Source organism: Girardinichthys multiradiatus, chromosome 2 (assembly GCF_021462225.1).
Source record: "Girardinichthys multiradiatus isolate DD_20200921_A chromosome 2, DD_fGirMul_XY1, whole genome shotgun sequence".
NCBI lineage: Eukaryota > Metazoa > Chordata > Actinopteri > Cyprinodontiformes > Goodeidae > Girardinichthys > Girardinichthys multiradiatus.
The window spans coordinates 6,627,727-6,653,745 of record NC_061795.1 but is presented as its reverse complement, the minus strand read 5'-3'; the positions used below and the strand labels follow the sequence as shown (position 1 = coordinate 6,653,745).

Sequence of the window (26,019 nt, the reverse complement as noted above, 5' to 3'; positions counted from 1 at the left end):
ATTTTGGGCTGCAAAGGACCGTGACTGTGTGTCGGATGTGGAGACTGGAGGGGGCTGACGACAAAAATGCCCACATATAATTATGTATAAAAAACATCAACAGTCTAACAGCTGCTGGGAGGAAGGATCTATAAAAACGCTTTGTGCACCTAGGATGCAGCAGTCTTCCACTGAAGGAGCAGTTCCGCAAAAGCTTCATGCAGTGATGTTATTTTTGCTGGAGTCCTTCTGAATGTTGAAAGCAGTTCCTCCTGCCATGATTTCACTGATAATAACATGTAACATGATAACACCTGTTACTTCAAAATACCCACATTTGATTGTAAATGGCTGTGACGTCATAGACCGAACTAAAATAATAAATTCAATATGCTTTTCCTCAACCCTGAGAAGAAAACATTTTAAAGATTATAATAATATCGGAACTAAATATATATTTTTCCAACTCTTACAAAAAGTATAATAAATCCATTTAGAAACCAGGAGTTAAATATGTACTTGTTATGAGTTTTTGTAAAAGAAATTTAATGCAAATACCAGTTTCTGTGTGTCTTGTGACTGAGATATTGAAACATCCCAACATAATTTTTTCATTGCAATATTATAAATCTTTCTTGGAAGGGTTTTCAAAAATGCATCTCATACAAAAAGTCTGTTCTACTGTTAATTATATATATGATAAAAGTTGGTCTTCTAACAGGGGATAAAGAATCAAACTACGGAAATAAGAATTTAATCGTCCAGGCTAACTTTATTCACAAGTGCAGTTTTATGGACCACCCCCATTTTCAAAATTTTTTGAGTGAAAAAAATTCTATTTTGGGAAGTGCTAAATTCTTGCAACAATAAAAAAAAAACCAGTCATTATACCAATATGTTAATAATTTTGTTTAAGAATGAAAAGTTCTGTTGTAATAATTTATCTTTTTTCCTTTTTTTCATCACATTATGCCATTTTCTGTGCCTTGTTATGCTGTTTTGTATATGATTTATATTTAAAAAATTGATATAAAAAAACTCACATCTATAGAACACCAGGGGGGTTCTGAGTGCCCCTGAATGAACCAAGAAAAAATAAATATTCAATTCACATGGGTGCTGGAACATAAGGGGGTTGAGGGAAATGAACGCGTGGATAGACTGGCCAAGAAGCCATTAAGTAAAAACAGAAATTAAAGTGATAATTAAAGATAACATAAATAAAATACGGCAGGATAGATGGAACACAGAAGAGAAAAGAAGGCATTGCACCTGAGAAGCATAATTTACAAAGGGAGGTAATCACAAGAAGGGAGCGGTGTGATGAAGAGGCAAGAGGAAGCATGGATAACTGGTTTGAGGACTGGGCACATGAGTCTAAATAGTGGGTTAGAGATTATAGGGAAACATCCTTCAGAGATCTGTGCACATTGTGAAGAAATAGAAAAGGTTGAGCATGTTCTGGTAGAATGCAGAAATATGAAAGAGAAAATGAGAAGGGCAGACTTCCAATAACAGTTATCAACATATCAAGTGGGCTTTATTCACATTTTATGGTAAAATGAAAACGATTCTAAAGCATACACAACTAGATAAAATAATTTAGTAAGGTTTTTTTTTTTAACCCCAAATGCTGTTAATATTGAGTGGATCACACCTCAGCCCGGCAGATGGCGGTAATAAACTGCGATTGTAAACCGTCAATAAATAAACCGAAAAAGAAGAGCTCCCTGAGCCGGGAGATTCGACTCCTGACCTGCGTGCTTTTATTGTTGTATGAACTGCAAATAACTCATAAACCCACAATAACCCGATCCGCTAAAATCCAACCGCTGTTAGCCATGCGGTTAAGTTGTGCAGTTATCGGGAGCTGGACCAGCTGCTGTTAACGGTGAGTGTTTGCCTCTTACTGTAATACTTTTGCTAACAGCTACGCTACGACAGTTAATGCTAGCTTATTAACTAGCTGAAGCAACAAGAAGGATGTTTTTTTTTTAACACTCATGCTCTATTAACTCTACAGTAACATTGGCTGTTACGTAACGCCTGTGTTTAACGTTATAGAGGACGCAACATTTACGACATTGTTCGATGATGGACTTCTACCATCACAAGTCCTTGGTAGTATGAGGTAAAGCTTTCACAGATTTCAGGTAAAAATATAAAGAAAATGACATAGACATATTTAACTAAAGTGCAATGTGAAGCAGATGTGCCTGTTTAAAGTCCAACTCAAAAAAGTTTAAATTGAAGCAACGTTTTGCTTGTTGAGCTTGTAGGCCTCGTTAGACCGCTGTGTTTATTTCAGAGCTGAGACGCAGAGCACAGCGCCAACAGCGGGGAGCCCAACTAAGTGGATCAACTAAAGGTCAAGTTCTGGATGATTTCCGGGTTGTCTGCGGATGGTTCCGTTTATGGAGCATTTGTGTTGTTTAATTAGCTACCTATCAAACAGCTTGGCTGTTTATGGCTTTGACATTTAATTAGAGATGTAAAGAGTAGGTTTCTTTAATTTTTCTACCATCCGAATGGGGAGAGTTCTGGTAAACAGTCTACACTTGTTACCGGCCCAATATTTATCCACTTAAATACATGTACATGACGTTTTTTTTAATCCCAATTGTATATTTACTAAAAAAAATAGAAACAGAATATTCTTTTTTGTCATTATGCATACACAGGAACATATGCATAGCGACATTTTGTGATTGGCAATAAAGTATTGTAAATAGTGCAATAAAGCAAAGTATGTGTATAGCAACGACCAGCAGGATACAGTATTAGAGTACAGTAAGTAATGTGCAGCGTAACGTTGGGCAAAATACATTGTCCTGCCTTGGTGGGGGGTTGTCTAAAATTCTAACTAGTGATGGTTGGACAGCTCTTGGGAAGAAGCTCTCTTTGAGTCTGTTAGTCTGTATTCTGATGGTTCTGTGCCATTTTCCTGAAGGCAGTGGTACAATGGGCTGTGGGCAGGTTGGGAGCAGTGTTCCTGGATCTCAGCTGCTAGCCGAGGGCCTCAGTAGGCTATAATGATTTTTTTTTTTATCAGGGGTGCACCAAATGTATCGATCAGACCCAATTTCCTTTATTTTTGGAGGTCAGTGATTGGCTGATACTTTCATGTGAAATCGATCTTATCTACTTGGCTAACCTATTGTGGAAGTTTTGGGTTTTTTTCAAACAAAACTGGCACAAACACAACAATGAGAGACTAAAGGAACTGCATTGCTGTAAACGTTTCATTTTTATTTGAGAACACTACCTCTTGTGCAGTTAAATAAGTTTGTATTGTTCAATGTTTTGGAATAAACTTTGAAGGTGTTTTGTGACCTTATAACACCTAAAAGTGTCAGTTATGGGGGGGAAAAATTGATATTGGCCAAAATCGGAATCGGCAGGTCAGGCTTTTTAAAAATTTGTGATTGGCCGGAAAACTGCGACCGGTTTTCTGTCGAATGAGAAATTTTTTTTCATATCACTGCAATTTGTTTTGTTTTTTTACCAAACGGGAGTTGCATTTAAATCAGTCGTCACAGTTCTTTCTTTGGCTGAGGGGCATTGCTATCAACTTTATAATGCTGTGATCCGTTAGAGGGTCACTGGAATCTAAGTGGTAAAGTTATATCTTGCTGCTGAATTAGCTATTAACCAATAATCTGTTCTGGATGTTGCTTGACCGTTTAATTTTTCCAGTTATATTGTCTTCGATTCTTGTGTTGTTCTCTTCAGAAACCAGTGAGCATGTTTTGGTTCATAAGAGCTCCCGTTATATGATCTGGATGACTGTGATTATGCCTGTTGGCCATCTGTGTGACCACTCATCTGGTGTTGGGTTAAAGTCTCTCCTATTAGTATGTGTTCTGTTAAATATTAGATTTATAATTCCTTGTTAAAAGTTGTAATTCCATACAGTAGGTTATTTTTCTCTTCATTAGCATACTTACTAGAAATTGACTGACATCAAAGGAATATTTTCAGTTTTAAGAATACATGCTGCCCATCAGCATCTGTTTAAACAATTATTTCCCAACAACATCCATTAAAGCATTTTGCTGTATCTGCTGATCTATTTGAACCATGGAGTCTATTGAAGAAAAATGGTACTGGATTTTTTTATGGCGAAGAGGGTTAATATATCGATGTTTTCAGCCAGTTTCCCCATTTTGTGACTCAAATCAGTTCATCGTCTCTGTCTACTCAGGAGCTATTTTGCAAAGCAGTCTATTGATTTCAGTTCTTACTTTTTTAATAGCATTTTCTTTTTTCCCCTAAGACCGTAAGACCATCTTTTATTACATCTTTCAGATCCTAATAGGTGACTCTTCCTTGTTCCAGTATTTCTGCTTGTTTCTCCCAGCATTTGACTTTAGTTGTATGTCTTCTCAGTTCTCTGTTTGTTGGAAGTTCAGTGGTTTTTTTTGGCGGTGTTTTCTTTGGCTTCATCATGTTGCAGGTTGTGTCAAGATGAAACATTGAGTAGATGGAGCATCAGAGTCGACAATATATTACATTTCGGGGCTGTTGTTGTCGGGCGCACCTGGACAAGTGTTCAGTATGCCATTGCAATTGAAGGTGTGTTACCATTGGTCATTGCTGTTGGCTATTGCAGCACACTGCTTAGCTGCCCTCATTGATGGAGTTCTCTAAACGAGGCAACAAAGTATACATATTCTAGAATTGCGCCGCGCAATTCTAGAAGCTTGGAGGATTTTTCTTAATACTTTCTATTTTTGGACATTTGTTATGATGCATTGCCATGGCAACGAGGTTGTTTCTTACAACCGGGAGCAGCTGATTAATATATCAAAAGCTCAAATAATACTTCAGCTACAACCCCAAATCCCTGATGAGTTGAAAAGGAGACGCCGTGGATGCAGAGCAGGAGCTAAGAGAAGAGAGAGGAGGAAGTTCAAACCATCTCTTCCGTCGATTTTGATGGGCAATGTGAGATCGTTGGGAAACAAGTTGGATGAACTCCAAGCCCTACAAAGGACCCAGCCAGAGTACCGGGCATGCAGTATCATGTGTTTTACTGAGACATGGCTGCAGGATCATATCCCCGACTCCAGCATCTCTCTGCCGGGCTTTTTAACCATACGAGCAGACAGAGATTTAAAGAGGAGCAGCAAATGTAAAGGAGGTGGACTGGCAGTACTTGTGAACAACAGATGGTGTAATCCAGGACATGTAACTGTGAAGTGTCATCTCTGCAGTCCAGATATTGAACTGTTGGCAGTAAGTTTTCATCCATATTATTTACCCAGAGTTCACCAGTGTTATTTTGGCAACAGTTTACGTTCCACCTTCCGCTGTTGCCGACACTGCATGTGATGCCATCAGCTCAGTTGTTGCTAAGCTACAGACACAAAACCCCAATGCTTTTGTGGCAATTTCTGGTGATATTAACCATGCTTCACTCTCTGCTACACTTCCAACATTTCAACAGTTTGTCAGCTACTCTACCAGAGAAAACAAAACATTGGATTTGTTGTATGCAAATGTCAAGACTCATACATCTCTACAGCAAGACCTCCTCTAGGCAAATCAGATCACAATCTTGTTTTTCTCTGCTCGAAATATAAGCCCCTTGTTCAGAGGCAACCTGTAATAAAGAGGACTGTGAGAAAAGGGTCACAGGAAGCTGAAGAAGCTCTGCAAGGTTGCTTTGAGGCTACAGACTGGGACGCACTGTGCCAGCCACATGGAGAGGACATCAATGCCATGACTGAGTGTGTAACCGACTATATAAACTTCTGTGTGGATAACATCATCCCCACCAGAACCGTGAGATGCTTCCCCAATAACAAACCTTGGATCACCAATGACCTGAAGGACCTGCTTAACAAGAAAAAAAGAGCCTTCAGAGAGGGAGACAGAGAATTATTGAGGATTATACAGAAGCAACTTAAAGTCAAGATAAGAGACAGCAAGGAGGTGTACAAGAAGAAGCTGGAGAGCAAGCTCCAGCAAAACAATATCAGAGATGTGTGGACAGGGATGAAGAAGATCACAGGCTTCAAGCAGAAGGATGATCAGACCAATGGAGGTCTGGACAGAGCCAATGAACTGAACACATTCTTCAATAGGTTCAGTTCAGAAACAAGCTTCGCATCCTCCTCTCCTGCTCACAGCCAAACAGACATTCCATCTTCCTTTGACCCACAGGACCCACAGCTGTCCAGTAAAATCTCACATTTTTTATCTTCCACCTCAGCCCTAGACCCTTCTGCTTCTACATGTTTGCCTTCAACCATATCAGAAGATGCTGATGCTGCCTTTGCTTCCACCTGTGTGTCTCAAGAAGTCAGGTGAAGAGACAACTGGAGAGACTGAATAGGAATAAGGCTGCAGGTCCAGATCATGTCAGCCCTAGAGTCCTGAAGGCCTGTGCAGAGCAGCTCTGTGGGATTCTGCAGCACCTCTTCAACCTTAGCCTGGCCCAGAAGAAGGTTCCGGTGTTGTGGAAGACCTCCTGTCTTGTTCCGGTACCAAAGAAAACTCACCCATCAGTCCTCAATGACTATAGACCTGTTGCCCTGACATCTCACATCATGAAGGTCCTAGAGAGACTCCTGTTGGCCCACCTGAGTAAGCAAACAGTAAACCATCAGGACCCCCTTCAGTTTGCTTATCGCTGTGGAGTTGGAGTTGAAGATGCCATCATACACCTGCTTCAACAAACCCACTGTCATCTGGACAAAGCCAGCAGCACTGTGAGGATCATGTTCTTTGATTTCTCCAGTGCATTTAATACAATCCAACCTGATTTGCTTTGTCAAAAACTCCAGAAGACTCAGGTGGAGGCCTCAACAATCTCCTGGATCAAAGACTACCTGACAAACAGACCACAGTTTGTGAGACTGAAGGGTTGTGAGTCTAACCAGGTAGTCAGCAGCACAGGAGCACCACAGGGGACTGTACTCTCACCATTCCTTTTCACTCTGTACACCTCAGACTTCCAGTACAAGACAGACTCCTGTCATCTGCAGAAATACTCAGATGATTCTGCAGTTGTGGTGTGGATCAGAGATGGACAAGAAGCTGAGTACAGGAAGTTGGTGGACCGCTTTGTGGCATGGTGTGGAAACAATCATCTCATTTTGAATGTGACTAAAACAAAGGAGATGATTGTAGATTTCAAGAGAAACAGGAATAAGTCAAAAACTATTTATATCATGGGAGAAGAAGTGGAGGTGGTGGAGGAGTATAAATACCTCGGTGTTCATCTGGACAACAGACTAGAGTGGAGATGCAACTGTGAAGCCATCTACAAGAAGGGACAGACTGTACTTCTTGAGGAAGCTTAGGTCCTTTAGTGTTTGCAGAAAGATGCTGCATATCTTCTATAAGTCTGTTGTGGAGAGTGATCTCTTCTACCATCATCTGCTGGGGAAGCAGCATCAGAGTCAGGGACTTAAAAAAGCTCAACAAGCTGATACAAAAAGGCTGGTTCTGTTCTGGGGACTCCTCTGGAACCTCTGGAGATCATTGTGGAAAGACGGATTCTTCATAAAATGAAGAACATTATGGAGAACCCTGAGCATCCTCTTCATGAGACTGTCCTACAACAACAGAGTGTCTTCAGTCAGAGGCTTCTTCAGATCTGATGTAAGACGGAGCGCTACAGGAGATCCTTCCTGCTCACAGCCATCAGCATCTACAACGACTCTTTGAAGAAACCTTCATAATGAGTTACAACAACATTTAATTTCCCTTCGGGATTAATAAAGTATTTTTGAATTGAATTGAATTTGAATAGAATTTTTGAATTGAATAAGCAGATTGGGCATACAGATGGAATTAGTTTGATTACAGATGCTTCTTGCAGGAGTTAGTCATTGAGGTTGGCGTTGTTTCAGATCAACAGCTGCTGGGAACCGCCCAACACAGTGTCTCATTAATTGACCTGGACTAAATCAAACAGAACTCAGAGGGTTGGTCATCCTGGTAAACTGAAGCTTATTCATAAATAAAGTTAAAAAAAGAAATTGCATATTATAAGGAAAAACTGGCTCTGTTCATGCAGTTTGTAAAATGGTTATAATATAAGACGCAAATGAAAGTGAGAATATGCAAGGTTAGAGCTGCAGTTCTGGTTTTCTCCTTCAACTATGAAGAAGCTCCTAAACCTTGTGGAAGATGTTTACAGAATAGTTAAAGTTGCTTTTGCTGGCAACATGGTGTCCATTAACAAACTGGACATCAAAAGTTTATGTACATGTAAAAGTAGACAAATGCTTGTTACATCTGCAAGTCCACATCCACATAAAACAATACAGAAAGTCTCAGCCTTACTGGCAAGTTAAAGTTATGATTGGCTAAAATTCGAAGGATCTACCAGTTAATGTTGGAAGGTTTAATATGTTCACATCTGAATTGATTGTGACCTTTACTCAGCACATCCATGTGTTTATGAGTGACCTCAGCTAGCAGTGAGGTGAGGAAGACTTAATGTTTTATTGTTTGCACAGTTGTCACGAGGAGCTACTGCAGTTTGTTTGCCATTGCTTGACTGATCTGAGCATGTGTCGGAGCTCATTTGTCCTCCAACATGGTCGTCACACCCGTGGGGGGTCTGGCTGTTTTAACACCCTCACCTTTCCCATAGCGGTGTCCCACAGTTCCAGTCTGTTTGCTTCATGTTGCGCTCACTGTATTTCTCCATTCCCCCCATTCACCACACCCCTCCCTCCCATTCCTGTCCCCCTCCCTCTCCTGTTGCTCGTTGAAACCTGACACTGGCTGCTGATTGGCTGTCCCGCCTCAGGTTCCCGCTGTCTTGTTTGTCTGATCTTATTTTGAGTTCTTGCTGAGGATAAATCGACACAGAAGTAGCTTAATGCTAACATATTGTTTCTCAGGACGTGCTAGCATATGTTTGCCAGAAAAAGCAATCTCTCTGTCAGATTCATGACATTGTCAAGATTTTAATTATCTTGTTTTGTCACTTAGTATAATTAAGATGCAGAAAAGAAATGGCAAGACAAGACTGACAACTTTTTTCAAGAGAAATCCTGTGAGTGATATTATTGTAAAAAGCTAAAAGCCTATTTAGATGAATAAATGACATATTTTTCGATTAAACTTTTTGTGTAAGTATTTAAAGGGGACATATGATGCAAAATTTACTTTTTTAGTCCTTATAAAGCATTTTGTTGTGTACTTGGAGTCTGTAGGAGTGCAGAAAAGTTTAATTAAGCCCCTCCAGTTGTTGCGTAGATATCTTTGTATTCTGTTTGGGTCATGTTATTCAATGCATTCAGTTTTTTCTATCATCTGTTAGGGTTTTTGAACTCTTAACAGAACAGCCAAACAAGGTCATGAACTTCCATCAACCAATGTCACATATCTGCCATTTTTATTTTACGCTGCGATTTTGTAGTCCAAGCTCAAGTATGCAGATGCTGCAAGTGGATAAGTCTATATGTTTGGTTGTTGGGTGTATTAACCCACACAATTTATTACACCGTCCCCTAGCATCAGAAGCTCTTTGAAATGCCTGGTTAAATGTTATTTTTCATGTAAATGTTCCCACATCAGTCTTGAGCCCAATCTTTACCTCTGCACCCTTCTGATTTAGGATAGACAGCTGCTGGAGGCATCTGTTTCAGAGAGAACACATGAAGGCTCAGAGGTCAGCATTTAAATAAATGCAGGTTTACACTACATTATTTAACATTCATAAGTATTTTTTATGAAACTGCAACAAATCTCGTGGAAAAGTTAGTGAGATGATGTTAAGATAAAAAGATAAAACATACAGCCCATAAGAATCTCACACCCACAGACAAGCAACATCCCCCACACCTCTAAAATGCTTGCTACACCCCTGCCCTCAAACAACTACACACACACACATCTCACTTAGCTTTTTCTTGTTCAGTCCATATTTTTGTGAGACCAGCAACAACACTGTGATCAACTGGAGAAAACCTGATCTTTAACTTATTTATTGGTTGGCCTTTAGTTTTAGTAGGAATGTTTGGTTATAGTTGACTTTTCTCGTCTTCGTCTTGGTTTTTATAAAATGTAACAAAAATATCTACAAACTGTGTTTCTTCATATTTCTTCCTAACAATCAGGCAGCAGAAAGAACCCAGGAAGGAGCTGAATTAAAGCTAGCACTAATTGTTGGATTTTTCTGTTTATGGCAGGAGAAACTCTGAATTAAAATGTTATGGCTGTTTGTACAAATAGTAACACTAAGGCTATGTTCACACAGCAGGCAAATGTGACTCATATCCCACTTTTTTCATGGCAGACAGAACCGCCCAATTTGGATTGACTTTGCCTCATGAAAATCCAAGTTGTGCCACTTCCATATGTGGCTGTAAATTGAAGACGTATCCGATTGTTTTCATAGCGTCCACAGTCAGAACAGTCATGTTGCATTTTATCCAACTGTAATGTCATGGTCATTGAGTTCAGTTTAAACCATGAAGCTTGTTTTTTATTCATCGCTGTAATCGGGTTGTGGGCTTTGTTTATTCCGTCATAGAAGCAATATAACATAGTGTCTGCATTATGTGTTAGAGTAGGCCTGATGCACTTATTTGATTGACCCAGTAGTTCAGGTGGCTGAAAGACCAATGCAGAATGGAATGACTTAAGTTTACGCAGGCCCACGTTGTTAACCAAGTCAACACCATTAGGTGCTGGTGGTGCTGCCTAGTGTGTCTACAAGAAATATCTCTTGGTCTGCTGACCTTCATTCACTATGTTGACTTGCTGTTAGATGGTCCGACAGCCGCCTATAACCATGTTGCTCCACCTATGTTGTCTGTTGCCATTTTAGACATGCCAGCTCCCTACAAACCCAGTCATCTACATATCTAAGCTGGTCTGGATGTGGACCAAATTATGTCCAAATCCAACCATTAAGCTGGTTCTCAACTTATACTGGTTTATCTGTTATCATTATTTATTTCTCCTACTCTGTACAGATGGAGGCCATGGAGATAGACTCACCTCGGGTCCTGCAGGATGGTAATGGTGGGCAGCCAGAAGCTGTGATTGCAGCTGAGGATGTCAACGTGCCACACGTCATTTCAGATTCAGGCAGCAGCACTGAGGTGGATGAGGATGAAGATGAAGATGACAGCAGTGGAGCACAGCAGACAGGTCAGGCACCTCTCAGGCTTCCTGCCACTTGGGCCTTCAGTCAGCGGTCTGTGGATGGAGCTTCAGCTGTTCCTTCAGCAACTCAAGGGGTCCCGATAAGGAGAACACTCAGGTGGTGAACTTTACAAGCATTCTTCCCCCAGCTGTTGTGCTTTGTCCAAAGCATAATTGTAGTGTGAACGTGTGTTTGTGCTCCAGGCAGGGTCTCAGGGTTCATTACCCTAGCCAGACTACAGCACCTTCCAGAGGGTTCCCGGACTTCCTGCTCCGAGCACCAGCTGCCAATACAGCTCAGCCAGAGTCGGGCAGCACCACTGAGGCCAGTGAGTCTGAGGAGGAAACTGAAGAAAACCCAGCTGTTGGGGTGGAGGCCTCTGAACCTCCATCATCTGCTGGTCCTTCTCCTAATACCTCCATCCAACACTCTCAACAACAAGAAGCAAGAGCACCCAGTAAGCCTGGCAGAAATTCCCATCTGATGCTGTTTACTAGCATGTTTTGTGCTAAGTTGTGTCATGTTCTGTTTCTCCATCCTCATCTATGTTTCTGTGAAATGTTTGTGTGACTTTGTTTTCAGGCCGTACAGACGCTGCTTCAGCTGGAGGAAGTGGAAGGTCAGGCTCTCATATCCAGGACCTCCAGGTACTTTTGTCTTGTCCCCTTTGCAGAAAAGCATTCCCAAATAATGATGTTTCCACCTCCAGGCTTCACGGTAGGGATGGTGTTCTTTGGGTTGTACTCATCCTTCTTCTTCCTCCAAACACGGCGAGTGGCGTTTAGACCAAAAAGCTCTACTTTTCTCATCAGACCCCAAGACCTTCTCCCATTCCTCCTCTGGATCATCCAGATGGTCATTGGCAAACTTCAGGTGGGCCTAAATATGCTCTGGCTTGAGCAGGAGGACCTTGCGTGCGCTGCAGGATTTAATCCATGGCGGCATAGTGTGTTACTAATGGTCTTTGAGACTGTGGTCCCAGCTCTCTTCAGGTCATGACTAGGTTCTGCAGTCTAGTTCTGGGCTGATTCCTCACCTTCCTCATGAACATTGATGCCCCACGAGGTGAGATCTTACATGGAGCCCCAGGATGAGGGAGATAGACAGTCATCTTAACCTTCTTCCATTTTCTTATAATTGTACCAACAGTTGTTGCTAATGATGTGTCCAGTGTGCCGATGCTTCAGAGCATGTGTTGAGTAAATCCGGGCAGACTTTTTGTGAAGCGCGTATCGAGGCTTGTGGTGACGTACCATGGCCGTACCACCTGACTGATTCAGGAACTAGTTCACTGGTTTGCGTGTGACTCCAAGTATAAGGGGCAGCACAACGCTGCTGATTCTCAGTCACGTTTAGTTGTCTTAGGATCGTATTGCGTGTGCATTAGCAATCTGTTTCAATGTTTTTTTTTCCTTTGGAATCAGCAAGAAAGATGAAATTATTGGAACAAATAGAAATATATTTATCACAACTTGTATAAAATCGCTCCCCAGGATCATCTGCAGTTGCTGGTAGTCTAGTGATTAAGAGTTGGCTCTTGCACCTATGTTATCTGGGGTCCATTCCCAGTTAGGGAACATATTTTTATAAATCTATCTTGGAAAAAGGTTTTAATCTCAAAGAGGCTTCACCTGGTCAAATAAAGACCGTTATTATAATCATTCTGCCTATTTTACATTTATTTATAAGTCGAGCAATTGGATGGAAAGCCTCAGCGCTTCAAGAGGCTTCATCTCGCCATCACTAGTTGTTGTCTTCTCACCAAGCTGCTTGGTTATTTTCCTGTAGACCATCCCAGCCTTGTGCAGGTCTACTGTTTTATCCCTGATGACCTTACACAACTTTCTGGTCTTGGCCATTGTGGAGAGGTTGGAGTTTGTTTGACTGAGTGTGTGGACAGGTGTCTTTTATACAGATAACAAATTAATACAGGTAATGAGTGGAGAACAGGAGGGCTGCTTAAAGAAGAACTAACAGGCCTGTGAGAGCCTGGATTCTTACCGAATATTAAGTTTTGTTCTTCTGATACATCAAATACTTATATAATGCAATGAAATGCTAATTAATTACTTAAAAATTACACAATGTGATTTTTCTGGATTTTTGTTTTAGATTCCGTCACTCACAGTTGAAGAGAACCTATGATAAAAATGAAAGACTTCTACATGCTTTGAAAGTGGGGAAACCTGTGAAATCGGCAGCGTATCAAATATTTATTTTTAAATATGCAATAGCCATATACAGAATGTTGAAAAAAGAAGAGAAGAAAAAAAAGAACAAGACATGTTGTATTAAATAGGTGTATATATTCAAGAGGTGGGTAGAGGTATGAACCTGCGGTGACCCACACCTTTACCAAACACACTTTCACACAATGATCTGCAAATCCCATTCAACCTATATGCAACTGAACACACTACAAAGACAACATATTTAATGTTCAAAGTGATAAAGTTTTTTTTTTTTTGCATGTATTAACTCATTTAGAGTTTGATGCTCGCAACACGTTCCAACAAAGCTAGGACAGGAGCATGATAACCACGGTGTTCCATCACCTTTCCTTTTAACATCACTGAATAAGCGTTTGGGAACTGAGGACTGATTATTGAAGCTTTGTAGTCGTAATTCTTTCCCATTCTTGCTTAATGTACAACTTCGGTAGCTCAACAGTTCGGGTTCTCCGTTGTCATATTTTGCGCCACATATTTTCAATGGAACGTAGGTCTGGACTAAAGGCAGGCCGGTCCAGTGACCGCTCTCCTTTTACTACGAAGCCATGATGTTGTAACATGTTGCTTGGATGGCAGCAGATGTTGTTCCAAAATCTGTATATACCTTTTAGCATTAATGGTGCCTTGACAGATGTGCATGTTACCCATGCCATGGGCACTAACATACCCCCATACCATCACAGATGCTGGCTTTTGAACCTTGCCCTAATAACAATCCAGATGGTCCTTTTTCCTCTTTGGCCCAGAAGGTTTCCCAAATAATTTGCAATGCGGACTCATCACACCACAGCACACTTTTCCACTTCGCGCCCATCCATCTCAGATAAACTCGGGCCCAGAGAAGCCGGCGGCGTTTCTGGCCGTTGTTGATATATGGAGTTGGTTTGCATGATAGAGTTTTAACTTGTACTGGTAGATGTAGCGATGATGTGTTAAGTGACAGTGGTTTTCAGGACTGTTCCTGAGCTCACGTGATAATATCTGTTACAAAATGATGTCGGCTTTTAATGCAGTGCCAGTGAGGGGTTGAAGGTCACGGGCATTCAATGCAGGTTTTCAGCCTTGCCACTGATGTGCAGAGATTTCTCCACATTATCTGAATCTTTTGATGGTATTATGGACTGTAGATATCGTTCTTAGCTAGGTCAGGCGCTGCTAATCCATGGTACAGAGATTAATGTGCTGTGAGCATACATGCAGTTGTAAAACAACTATCCTGTTGGGGTCCACCTGTGGATCTGTCAGCAGGTCAGCAAACAGACAGGTGTTCTTCCTATAGTTGTGGCTCATATGTCTTAACAGTCTCACCGTTTTGTTCATCTCTCTTTATATGCCTTTTGTTTGAAATTGATGGTAATGAATTTATTTTATTGTTGTTTTGGCTGTAATTTTAGAACATTTTAGTTAACTCTGGTTTCTAAAGGTACTTTAATAATAATTAGATTTGTAATGAAGCTTGGGACACACTTGAGGAATGCCACCACTACATAATATGAATGGCAGAAGTTGTGCAGAAGGTTTATTGCACATAACCACACCACAGTTTGACCTGCCTGCACCACTGGACCTCCAGTAACTATTATAATGTGACCTCCAGCTGACCCCTGCAGCCCCGTCTTCAGTCCAGCCATCCCACGGTGGGGAAAGTGAAGGCGATACCTGCACCATCTGCTTTGAGGTGTGGACGACAGCAGGCGAACACAGGCTGTCTGCTCTGCGCTGTGGACACCTTTTCGGCAACATCTGCATTCGGCGCTGGCTCAAGGCTCAGGGCTCGGCTGCTAAATGTCCACAGGTGAGCAAGGCCACTGTACTTTTAACAGAAAGTGTATCAGTGCCATAATGATAAAACTGCAAGCTTTGGTTTTTCCAGCATTTATGTTTTTCTTTTCCGTTTGTTTTCAGTGCAACAAGAAAGCAAAGCATTCAGACATTGTGCTGCTGTATGCTCCGAAGCTGAGAGCCCTGGACAACTCGGAGCAGGAGGGCTTAAAGAGGTAAATATTCACCTCTTTTCCTTCAGTGCTAACACAGAGAACGCGTCAGTAAAAGACGAATGAGGGTCACAGTAGCTTCTTTCCTCATAAACTCACAGACGTGTCAACTCTGAGCTCCACCTGACCATTCATTGATCACAAATGGAGACATAAACTCCAGCACAGCTATGACTTTACAAAGCAAGCCGGCATTGCAAAAGGACAGGAGGTTACTTTCAATGCAGTAATGGTGGAGGAACATGGTGTAGCATTGCTGTTGTCAGACAATCAATCTGATTTCTGAGTGTCATTTATGCTTGAAGGATCTGCTTCAAGTCAGCTGATGTGGATCTGTGACCATCTCCCCTGGTAAGTCGGGGTCCCTAAAGGCTGTTAGAGTCGCGCTTCAGGGTGAATCCACTGCGGTGTGAGCCTGAACAAGCGCTGTAGGAGTTCTCACTGATGTTGCTGCAGTATTCTCTGAAAACACAGGGTAGTATGCTAGATAACCAGTGGAAATGTAGTCAAAGTGAGAAGAAGTGCTTAAAATGGCTGATGCCACTATCAGAAACATTTCTTATCAAAGTCATTCTGTTTCTTGCAAACAATGAAGAGGAAAAAGCTTTTTGACCTCTTCGTAAGGGTTCTAAATCTGGACCTAGATACAATTTCAGACTCTATATAAAAAAGGTAGAAAAACTTTAAATACTGGTAATGCATACAGTCTAACAGTCTTTGTTGTTTTTATTTTCTGTTACTCTCTTCCTTTCGTTCATGAAGAAGTAATTCATTTGTTTGTGAAATGTTTGCACCTTCAGCTTCGTTGATTCTGAATGGAGTACAGTGCACGCACGCGGTCCACGCCAAGTTACAACAGTTCAGAGCTGCACGACCAGGTGCCGCAACAGCGTGCGGCTCGAATGCATCACTGTTGGCGCGCGCACCTTCACGCCCTGTTCAATGCGTCAAGTATAAACCTAGCTTAACCGGTCCCGAAAAAACAAGGAGATGGTTTAAAAATTGTGCTTTAATGCAGATTTGAAGTTTTGATTAGCATCCAGCCATCATTGTTTCTTTTGCCTCATTCAGTCTCTGATTTGTCTTCTTCCTCCTTGCTACCCAACAATATGTTTGATGTGCATAAGGAATATTGTGTGCGTGTCTGTGTGTCAGTTTTTTTTTTGTTCTTTTATGGCATGTTGAATATCTGTCTGTGTGTGTGTGTGTGTGTTCAGATCTCTGGATCAGGAGCAAACTCTGAGGAGGAAGGCTGAACTGGAGTCAGCGGAGTACAAACTCAAGCTTCAGGTTGTCACCAGCAAATATGGACAGGCTCAGCAGGAGCTGCAGGTATCACTGGCAGCTTCTAGTCTCTTCAGTTTTTTAAATTGTGCAGATAACTGAAAACATATCAACATGTGCTCCATGTTTTAGATTCTAGAAAGAAGCAACAGACCTTTTTCAAGTTGTCTGCCTAACCCAGGACATTATTTACCTCACTGTGTTTTTAACTTGTTAAATAAAACTCATAGTTGAGTATTTTTAGCATGTTTTCCAATCTGTCCATCTATGTGCATGTTTTTGTAGGAGCTGAAGGCCTTGATGGCCCAGACTGCCAGAAGCTCGGCTCCCCTCTCATCCTCTTCCTCCTCTTCATTCTCCCCTCTGTTTAGCCTGTCTCAGAGGGTGGATGGCTCCAGGACAGCACAGTACAGCTTTTCTAAGGCAGTGCTGGTGTCTCAGGCTGGTGGCTGCAGAGTTCTGTCCTACTGTGAACCTCTGTGCTGCCTGCTGGCCTCACAGCCCTCCCCTCACGCTACACTAGTGCCTGGTAACATACAGTCTTATTTCTAGTTGGTGTTCATTAAGAGTCATTATTACAGAACTTTTATCACTGCATCTGCTTCTCATCTCTGTCATAGAGAATCTAAATAAAATAGAATAATTAAATGCAGCGACATTTTGGGTTCCTGTCAGTGTGACTTTGGCTATATTAGCACTGAGAGAACAGATACAGTTTTAGAAGAACTATGAGAATAAACTGCTGTGCCCTGCACTGCCTTAGCCAGATGCAGTGCAACGCAACCTTAAAAGTCAGAATGGTTGCTTGGCCAACTCTGCTGTGTGATATCCTCAGAGGAGACACTACTTCAACAATCCCCACCAGACAATTGTGGTTCGTTGTATATGTTTAACATGTAAACAATATATATTGCCCTGCTACAAGTGGAATAAATCTTACATTCCTAATGTGTGAATGCAGCTTGCTGCTTTTCCTAATTGTTTGCCCCTGGGATCAACATGCAGAGCATAGAAACAGGCCTGAGGAGTTACATGGAACTCACCTGAAGTCACTTTTCTCCTCCGTCTGCTCAGGTTGTGGAGTGAAGAAGGTGAGCCTGGTGAACATGAAAGCTAGTCAGTATGTCCCCATCCACAGCAAACAGATACGAGGTCTGTCCTTCAGCAGGGAGAACAACAGTCTGCTGCTGTCTGCCTCGCTGGACAACACAGTTAAACTGACCAGGTATGAACATGTAGGACTGTCACTACGGTACTATACAAATCATTTCACAAAGAAACATTAAAATCTATTAGAAACCTTCTCTCGTTGCCATTAAATCCATCAGGCCTGTTTATAGGCTGTTCAGGTCTTCATTCTAGATGAGGAGCAATCAATATGGTGCGGTCAAACTACAACCTATGGAAATCTTCGCAACAGCTTTATGAAGTCTCGCAAATGTTTAGCTACCTTTATTATGATGTAATAATTGACCTAAAAACGAGTTTGATGAAAGATGCTCTGCATGATACTGAAGGTTTTTGTGTTGGCCAGTGAAGAGCATCAGCACGTAGAACTCTCCAAATGGAAACCATGGACACAACTTTACAACCAGCAGTCCTAAATCAGAGGTGCATGCTCTCTCCTTTTTGTAACATGTCCAGCAGTACACTATCTGCTGTGAAGACATTGCTCTGAACTCTTCTACTGTACATGTAGTAGTAGACTAGTCCTGAGGCTTTATTTGAACCAGTAGGAACAGGAAATGTGAGGGAAACCCTGATAGAGACTACATCTGAATCTGCTGCAGCAGGCTTCCTGTATGGGTCATAACATTCAGAAACCTCCCTCTTTTTGTCTTTAATCATAAATGCTTGCTTTGCAGTTTGCTTACCAACACGGTGGTGCAGACCTATAAAACGGATAAACCAGTATGGAGCTGCTGCTGGTCTTTGGACAACAGTAACTACATCTACGCTGGTCTAAGCAACGGCTCTGTGCTCGTTTATGACACCAGAGATACTAGCACACACATCCAGGAGCTTGCACCTCTTCGCTCCAGGTAAAAACTCTCTAAACGGCTTGACAAGCATTGCAACTCTGTATCCAGCGACTGATGTTGCTGACGGATCAATAGAGTTTCGCATCTGCACGTTAGGACCCAACCTATTGTCAGTTAGGTCTAACATCCTGAAACTCTGGTGCTTCTAGGTGTCCAGTAGCATCTTTGGGCTACATCCCTCGGATGGCTTCTAGCTCTTTCCCCTGTGGTGGACTGATTGCTGGCTCACTGGAGGGGGCTTGTTTCTGGGAGCAGGTGAATGAGACCACCTACACACCCCATATTCTGCCTCTAGAGAGTGGTGGCTGCACAGACATCCAGGTGGAGACTGAGAGCAGACACTGTCTGGTCACATACCGGCCGGGTAAGACCTTGTTTCTGCGATTGTAATTATTAGACAGTTCTGCTAGTACCCAAGACGCAACTGAACAAAAGACAGTTATTACAAATGAAAAGACAAATGTAGACAGTCTACGGTCAGGCTGTTAAGCCTCTTTAAGTCGTTTAGTTATGGGCTGGTCCAGAAGCTGTACAGTTATTGAATGAGGAATGATTACAGTTCAGTTTATTTATATATAAGGTGCCAATTTACAACAGATGCTTCGAAGAAATTTACTATAAAAAAAAGATCCTATTTATGAATCAATGCAGTTTAGTTTTTTTTTTTTGCAATTTTCTTTAAATTGTCAGAGGTATTGCATACAATGAAGACATCGCCATAGTTTACAGTAAAGTGGCTATTCAAATATAATTTTAAACCATCTCAACTTTGATGTCCCTCTTTGGTTATCTCCTCCCCCTTCTTTCAACATTGTCATTTATATATAAAGAAAACATTTTCTTTCTTAAACATACATACTTATCTGCCTACGTATTTGTGGCGATAAAAGAAGACGGGGAAGGTTATGGATAACCGTTTACGTTAATTGAACATTACAACAAGAATATACGTTTTTAAAAACAATCAAGTTCAGTTTTAATATTCAAATTGGTTGAAGAGCTTTCTGAGGAGATCCAGCAGAATACATCTAGTCATTGACGTGCAGCCTTCACTCCTCCTGGACAAGCATGGAGCAATAGTGACAAGGAAAACTCTCCTTTTAACAGGAAGAAACCTGCAGCAGTACCAGAACCTGGCGGCCAGGACCTGTTGGGGGTTTGAGAAAATAAAGCATACACACAAGAAACCCCCACAGAAGCACTGATCCAGGAATACTTTCTATATTTAAGAAAGTAAATGTTAATGGCTGTAGTAGATCCTTTAGTGGCTTTTAGGACATGAATGCAGTTAAGCAGATAAACTCTGAGCCAGTTTTCAGGTTTATAGGATGAAAGAGGGAACATACAGTTGGTATGTCTTGGAGAGACAGGGTTAAACGCCTCAAAGACAGGGCCAACAGTATGCATGGTTACCCTGAATGTAGAAATATGCAATGGCTTTGTTGTGTCCTCAATTCTCGATGTACCCTTCAGCTACGGTCAAATCACTGCATTCAGCTCTGCTCAGTAAATGCTGTAAATTCTGCAGGACGCTCCCATCAGACTGTACGATGCGTCCTGATGGAACTGACCGTTGGCCCTCTGCAGGACCCCAGTCAGCAGCCCAGCTGCTCCTGCTCCCCTCTGCAGACATTCAGCGCCGGCTCATCCTGCAAACTGCTCACCAAGAACACGGTCTTCAGGAATCCAGATGGACGTGGGATGCTGGTCTGTGCTGGGGACGAGGCCTCCAACTCCACCATGGTAGTTCCTTTGTTTGTGTGTGTGTGTGTGTGTGTGTGTGTGTGTTCCTGTCTTGGCATCACAGTGAGATTTCACCATCAAATTGACGACCGTTTGTACCAAATTGAAGACATTTTGCTGGTCCTCACGACCTATTTTGCTAACAGTTAGGTTTAGGACTAAGGTGTGAATTGAGTTTAGGTTAAGGTTAGGGTTAGGTAAGCACTGGTAATAGTTAGGTTTAGGGTTATTGTCAGGGTTAGGGCATAGAAAGGGTTGAAAATGACTGGAAATCAATGGGAGTCAACAGATGGTCCTCACTACATATAGCAAAACAAGAGTGTGTATGTGCACGCGCGTGCTTGTGCTCTGCATGCAAATAACATAATTGGCTAGTTGGGTGTACTTTAATTGCCCTCTCTGGCCACACCGAAAATACAATTGATCCCCAAATAATCCCCACCCCTAGCAGATTGAGATTTAAAGTCATTTTCATTCAGCCAAGCAGTTCTTTTCTGGCTAAAAATGAGATGGGTATCTCTTACATAATAAGGCAATTGACATTATTGTTGTTTTGTTTATTTACAACTGAACAAAAAGTGTCAAAGATTCTTCATACCCCTCTCAATAATCAATGGAAAATCCTTTATTAGATTTTACAGCAACCAAGCACTTCTCATAATTGTCTGTCTGTCTTGGTTCTACTCTTCCTCAGGTGTGGGATGCGGGAAGCGGCTCTCTGCTTCAGAGGCTTCCAGCTGACCTCCCGGTGTTGGACATCAGCCCCTTTTCTGTGAATGGAGAGAACTTCCTGGCTTCTCTTACAGAGAAGATGCTGAAACTTTACAAGTGGGAGTGAAGGAGGACATCTAGGTAGAAATGTGGGACGTTACATGCCACTGGATATCTCCTCAGATAAACAACTGATCATTGGCTGATATGAGTGGGAACACTTTTGCTATTCCTGTTTGTTTGTTGTTTTTTTTGTTTTTTGTTCAGTTAAAACCGAAGATTTATGTTTGTGTGATAACGTGGTTTTTACGTAAAAGAAATGTCTCTGTAATTAGTGTGAAAGCAGCACACACATCCTCAGTGAGTCTCCTGCAGAGTTCAGTTTTAGCTCCTCAGCTGCAGACACGCTTGTGGATTATGTTTTCATGTTCCGGATCTAATGAAGGTGAAAGGTTTGTAATCTACGTAATCTATGTTACTGTCCAGATTACAGTAGAACCACACAGAATCGGAGACATGTCCATCAGTTACCATCAGGTTCTGCAACATCTCCTTTGCAGTTGATCTATCTAACAAGTCTCAGAGCTACAGAAGCTGCTCTGATTCAGTCAAGATGCCTGGTGTTTTGTGTTCCAGTGTCGTAATATAAGTAAGGTTGGTTTATCTGCAGCTGACTTGTGCGTCATTTCACTAATCACAGCAGTACAAATTATGAATAGGTCGACTTGAGTCCAATATAAGCAGTTTCAAACTTTCTGTTTATCTTCAAAGCAGCTGCAGAAGCCCAGATGACATTTCTAAGGCTAGCTACTGTTGGAGATGTCTGTGCGTTAGTCGACCTCCAGGATCTAAGTGCAAATTTTGGCTTTATTTGGCTGGCAGCATCACCACACAAAGAAATTGTTCTTTGGTTTTGATACTGATTGGACCTTTCTGCTCTGCTCAAATCTTTGAAGAGTTAGAGAAAGTGAACATGAACATTAAAAGCTATTTTTAGTTCTACGTGCCACTTGAGCAGTCAAACTGGAAGAGAAAGATCCATCTAGATAATGTCAACATGCAGATTAAATACACTTTCTTTAGACGTGATTGTTGTTTGATCTTTAACAGATCATTAAAGTTAACTAGACTAAGATTCATTGCAAATGTTTTTTTCTTCACACATATTTCCATCAAATGTCATGACCTGTTCTCAGAAACTTTAAGTGCCAAAGTAATTCCACTCTTTCACCCTTCTGTTTTTAGGAATGTTATATGTATATACTATATATAATCTATATTTCTTACCAGCTGTTTGTGTACAACTTCTGAGTTAATAAACAGATTGTTTTTTTTTTTATTCTGTTTTTAAAATGGTCTAATTTGATGTGTTGTGTGAAATTGGTGTTGGGAAATGTTACCACTGATTTAAATTCAGGACCCACCCACCTAGTCAATCCTGTCCATCCCCTCAACATAACTACGGCTGTACTATAGCATCATGAGATCTTGTGATCTGTAGATCATATCTTTAGATGTGAAATTACCACTAACAGGTTAGTATGTTTTAAGTTGTTTCAAACCACAGCATGTTATCTGCAGATAAGTCTTCAGTTCCATGGTGGGGCCAAAGGCCTGGACATGGGTAATTTCTGGTGGGCACATTACATAAAACACACCAATGGTTGTTAGCCCACTGTTTTCTCCCTCAGGTTGATGTAGTTTACAAATCTACCTTTATGCTTGAAAAGGTTTGCCTTTATTAATAAGGTCTGATTAAAAATGATAAGATCACTTCCGCCATACACTGACAGGTGACGTCTCTGACAAGGGGTAACTGTCAAAATTGGCTACTTAGAAGTTGAAAATTCTCTGCCAAACAATGGTGTCCTGGCAAATTTGGCACGATCAGGATCATGGACAGACCTTCCTCCCTCAGCCTGGCTGGAGTGGGATAAAAGGGGGCTACTGGAGGGAAGACATAATGCAGAGATGCTGGCCAGATGTGTTTAGAAGCATCCATCCCTAGTGGAGATTCCTTGTCCTCGGGGACAGGCACAGTTGAGACTGAGCATTTTCTTCTGCCTGACCAAACCTAACCCTGAACTGGTTCACTGCCTTGGGGTATAGTCTCCAATCTGTAAATTGAGTTGCCCCTGGATAACCAGTCTGCACTGTCACTCAGGGCTCTGGGTACCAGAGTTGCTTTCAGTGACAGATTTTAGAAACTATCAGTTTGTATGCCAGCATGTTTAAGCAGTTGGACTTCAGTCTCCCTACCTGTGACAACATCTGAGCCACTGGGCAAAGGGAGAAAGTGTTTCAGAGTCAGATATACAGGTCCTTCTCAAAAAATTAGCATATTGTGATAAAGTTCATTATTTTCTATAATGTCATGATGAAAATTTAACATTCATATATTTTAGATTCATTGCACACTAACTGAAATATTTCAGGTCTTTTATTGACTTAATACGGATGATTTTGGCATACAGCTCATGAAAACCCAAAATTTCTATCTCACAAAATTAGCATATTATTAAAAGGGTCTCTAAACGAGCTATGAACCTAATCATCTGAATCAACGAGTTAACTCTAAACACCTGCAAAAGATTCCTGAGGCCTTTAAAACTCCCAGCCTGGTTCATCACTCAAAACCCCAATCATGGGTAAGACTGCCGACCTGACTGCTGTCCAGAAGGCCACTATTGACACCCTCAAGCAAGAGGGTAAGACACAGAAAGAAATTTCTGAACAAATTGGCTGTTCCCAGAGTGCTGTATCAAGGCACCTCAGTGGGAAGTCTGTGGGAAGGAAAAAGTGTGGCAGAAAACGCTGCACAACGAGAAGAGGTGACCGGACCCTGAGGAAGATTGTGGAGAAGCGCCAATTCCAGACCTTGGGGGACCTGCGGAAGCAGTGGACTGAGTCTGGAGTAGAAACATCCAGAGCCACCGTGCACAGGCGTGTGCAGGAAATGGGCTACAGGTGCCGCATTCCCCAGACCTGGGCTACAGAGAAGCAGCACTGGACTGTTGCTCAGTGGTCCAAAGTACTTTTTTCGGATGAAAGCAAATTCTGCATGTCATTCAGAAATCAATGTGCCAGAGTCTGGAGGAAGACTGGGGAGAAGGAAATGCCAAAATGCCAGAAGTCCAGTGTCAAGTACCCACAGTCAGTGATGGTCTGGGGTGCCGTGTCAGCTGCTGGTGTTGGTCCACTGTGTTTTATCAAGGGCAGGGTCAATGCAGCTAGCTATCAGAAGATTTTGGAGCACTTCATGCTTCCATCTGCTGAAAAGCTTTATGGAGATGAAGATTTCGTTTTTTAGCACGACCTGGCACCTGCTCACAGTGCCAAAACCACTGGTAAATGGTTTACTGACCATGGTATCACTGTGCTCAATTGGCCTGCCAACTCTCCTGACCTGAACCCCATAGAGAATCTGTGGGATATTGTGAAGAGAACGTTGAGAGACTCAAGACCCAACACTCTGGATGAGCTAAAGGCCGCTTTCGAAGCATCCTGGGCCTCCATAAGACCTCAGCAGTGCCACAGGCTGATTGCCTCCATGCCACGCCGCATTGAAGCAGTCATTTCTGCAAAAGGATTCCTGACCAAGTATTGAGTGCATAACTGTACATGATTATTTGAAGGTTGACGTTTGTTGTATTAAAAACACTTTTCTTTTATTGGTCGGATGAAATATGCTAATTTTGTGAGATAGGAATTTTGGGTTTTCATGAGCTGTATGCCAAAATCATCCGTATTAAGACAATAAAAGACCTGAAATATTTCAGTTAGTGTGCAATGAATCTAAAATATATGAATGTTAAATTTTCATCATTACATTATAGAAAATAATGAACTTTATCACAATATGCTAATTTTTTGAGAAGGACCTGTACAGTCATCATCTCTGTGATTGGAGAGAACGGAAGCCCCCCATTTGCCCGATACAGATGCCCCCTTCTCAGTAGTGGGGTGGGTGATGTGGGTTTCCGTGATGTGGAAAACAGACTGAATTTAACAAATGCAAGATTTTATATATATATATACATCCATACAGCCTCCATAAGAGGTTTAAGTTTGCTGCAAGATCAGGCTGAGTGTGGTACACCATGATTAGCATCAGCTCCCCCTACTTATGTGATCAAAATAAGGAACAGTATAAACCTTATCATCTCTGAAGCAGAAGGCCACAAAGAGTAAACTCAGATCCTGAAAAAAGAAGTGGGCCAGTTCTTACACAGGCCTATAGTGGTCATGTTGATAATCTGGTTCTGGGAGGAGCTAATGGGATCTGTTGAGATGAAGCATCTCTTATTTCTTTAGCTTTAGCCAGAATTTTACCTGACTTACAAAAACAGATCAGAGATTTCACTGTTTGGGTGATCAGAATAAGTTGGGAAAAACTGAAAGAACAAGTACAGTCGTTTGAGAGCAGAAGGAAGAAACCACAGAGACCTTTCAGACAGATGAAGGATGCTTTATACTTAGAAAGAGAAAGCTAAAGGAAAGTTTGTCAGAAAGAAGCAAAAAGTAGGGAAGGATCAGTGTGTGAGATGTGAGTATAGCAAAAGACTGCTCATGCAGAATTAAGAAAAGAGGAGACATAGAACTCAGAATAGGAGAAGGCAGGAGGTCCAGATAACCCAGAAAAGTTGTTTTTTTGGTTCTAATGATAAAGCGTAAGGTCCTACAGTCATACTATTGTTGGATAACAGACACATTGTGCAGTTTTTGGTTGATTCAGGTAGATCTATGTTAGTTCTCAGTATAAATTGTCCTATGACGTTTTCTCTGTCCACTCACTCTCTGTGCACCATCGGCAACACTGGCCTAATGCAAAATAATTCTAATACAAGTGGGTAAAAGTTACATAACAAAATTGTGTTTTTGAAAGTCTAAGTTCTGGCCATCAAACTTCTGTGGCC

At 41.6% G+C, this 26,019-nt stretch overlaps 1 protein-coding gene across 3 annotated transcripts; it reads left to right on the top strand.

Annotated features, from left to right (window-relative positions):
* Nucleotides 1–1,698: 1,698 nt before the first annotated feature.
* On the top strand, nt 1,699–22,440 carry rfwd3 (ring finger and WD repeat domain 3). 3 transcript variants are annotated; one of them, XM_047354249.1, is made up of 14 exons: nt 1,699–1,870; nt 2,044–2,110; nt 10,926–11,215; nt 11,302–11,555; nt 11,681–11,745; nt 14,927–15,124; nt 15,235–15,326; nt 16,541–16,655; nt 16,893–17,136; nt 17,682–17,832; nt 18,473–18,649; nt 18,799–19,013; nt 20,178–20,392; nt 21,087–22,440. In XM_047354249.1, exons 3-14 carry the CDS (start codon nt 10,926–10,928, stop codon nt 21,228–21,230), a joined length of 2,160 nt encoding a protein of 719 aa, XP_047210205.1. In that variant the 5' UTR covers nt 1,699–1,870; nt 2,044–2,110; the 3' UTR covers nt 21,231–22,440. The 3 variants fall into 3 exon arrangements, with proteins under 3 accessions (XP_047210205.1, XP_047210197.1, XP_047210189.1); XM_047354241.1 differs by having other exon boundaries at nt 2,044–2,132; XM_047354233.1 differs by lacking the exon at nt 2,044–2,110.
* The last annotated feature ends 3,579 nt before the right edge of the window (nt 22,441–26,019 follow it).

What these genes read in the sequence shown, in the direction of transcription:
- rfwd3 (XM_047354233.1), top strand. Translation starts at nt 10,926, where the DNA reads ATGGAGGCCATGGAGATAGACTCACCTCGGGTCCTGCAGGATGGTAAT. An exon ending in CGGCTGCTAAATGTCCACAG is followed by an intron (nt 15,125 to 15,234) that starts GTGAGCAAGGCC and finishes GTTTGTTTTCAG; the next exon opens with TGCAACAAGAAAGCAAAGCA. An exon ending in TCACGCTACACTAGTGCCTG is followed by an intron (nt 17,137 to 17,681) that starts GTAACATACAGT and finishes CCGTCTGCTCAG; the next exon opens with GTTGTGGAGTGAAGAAGGTG.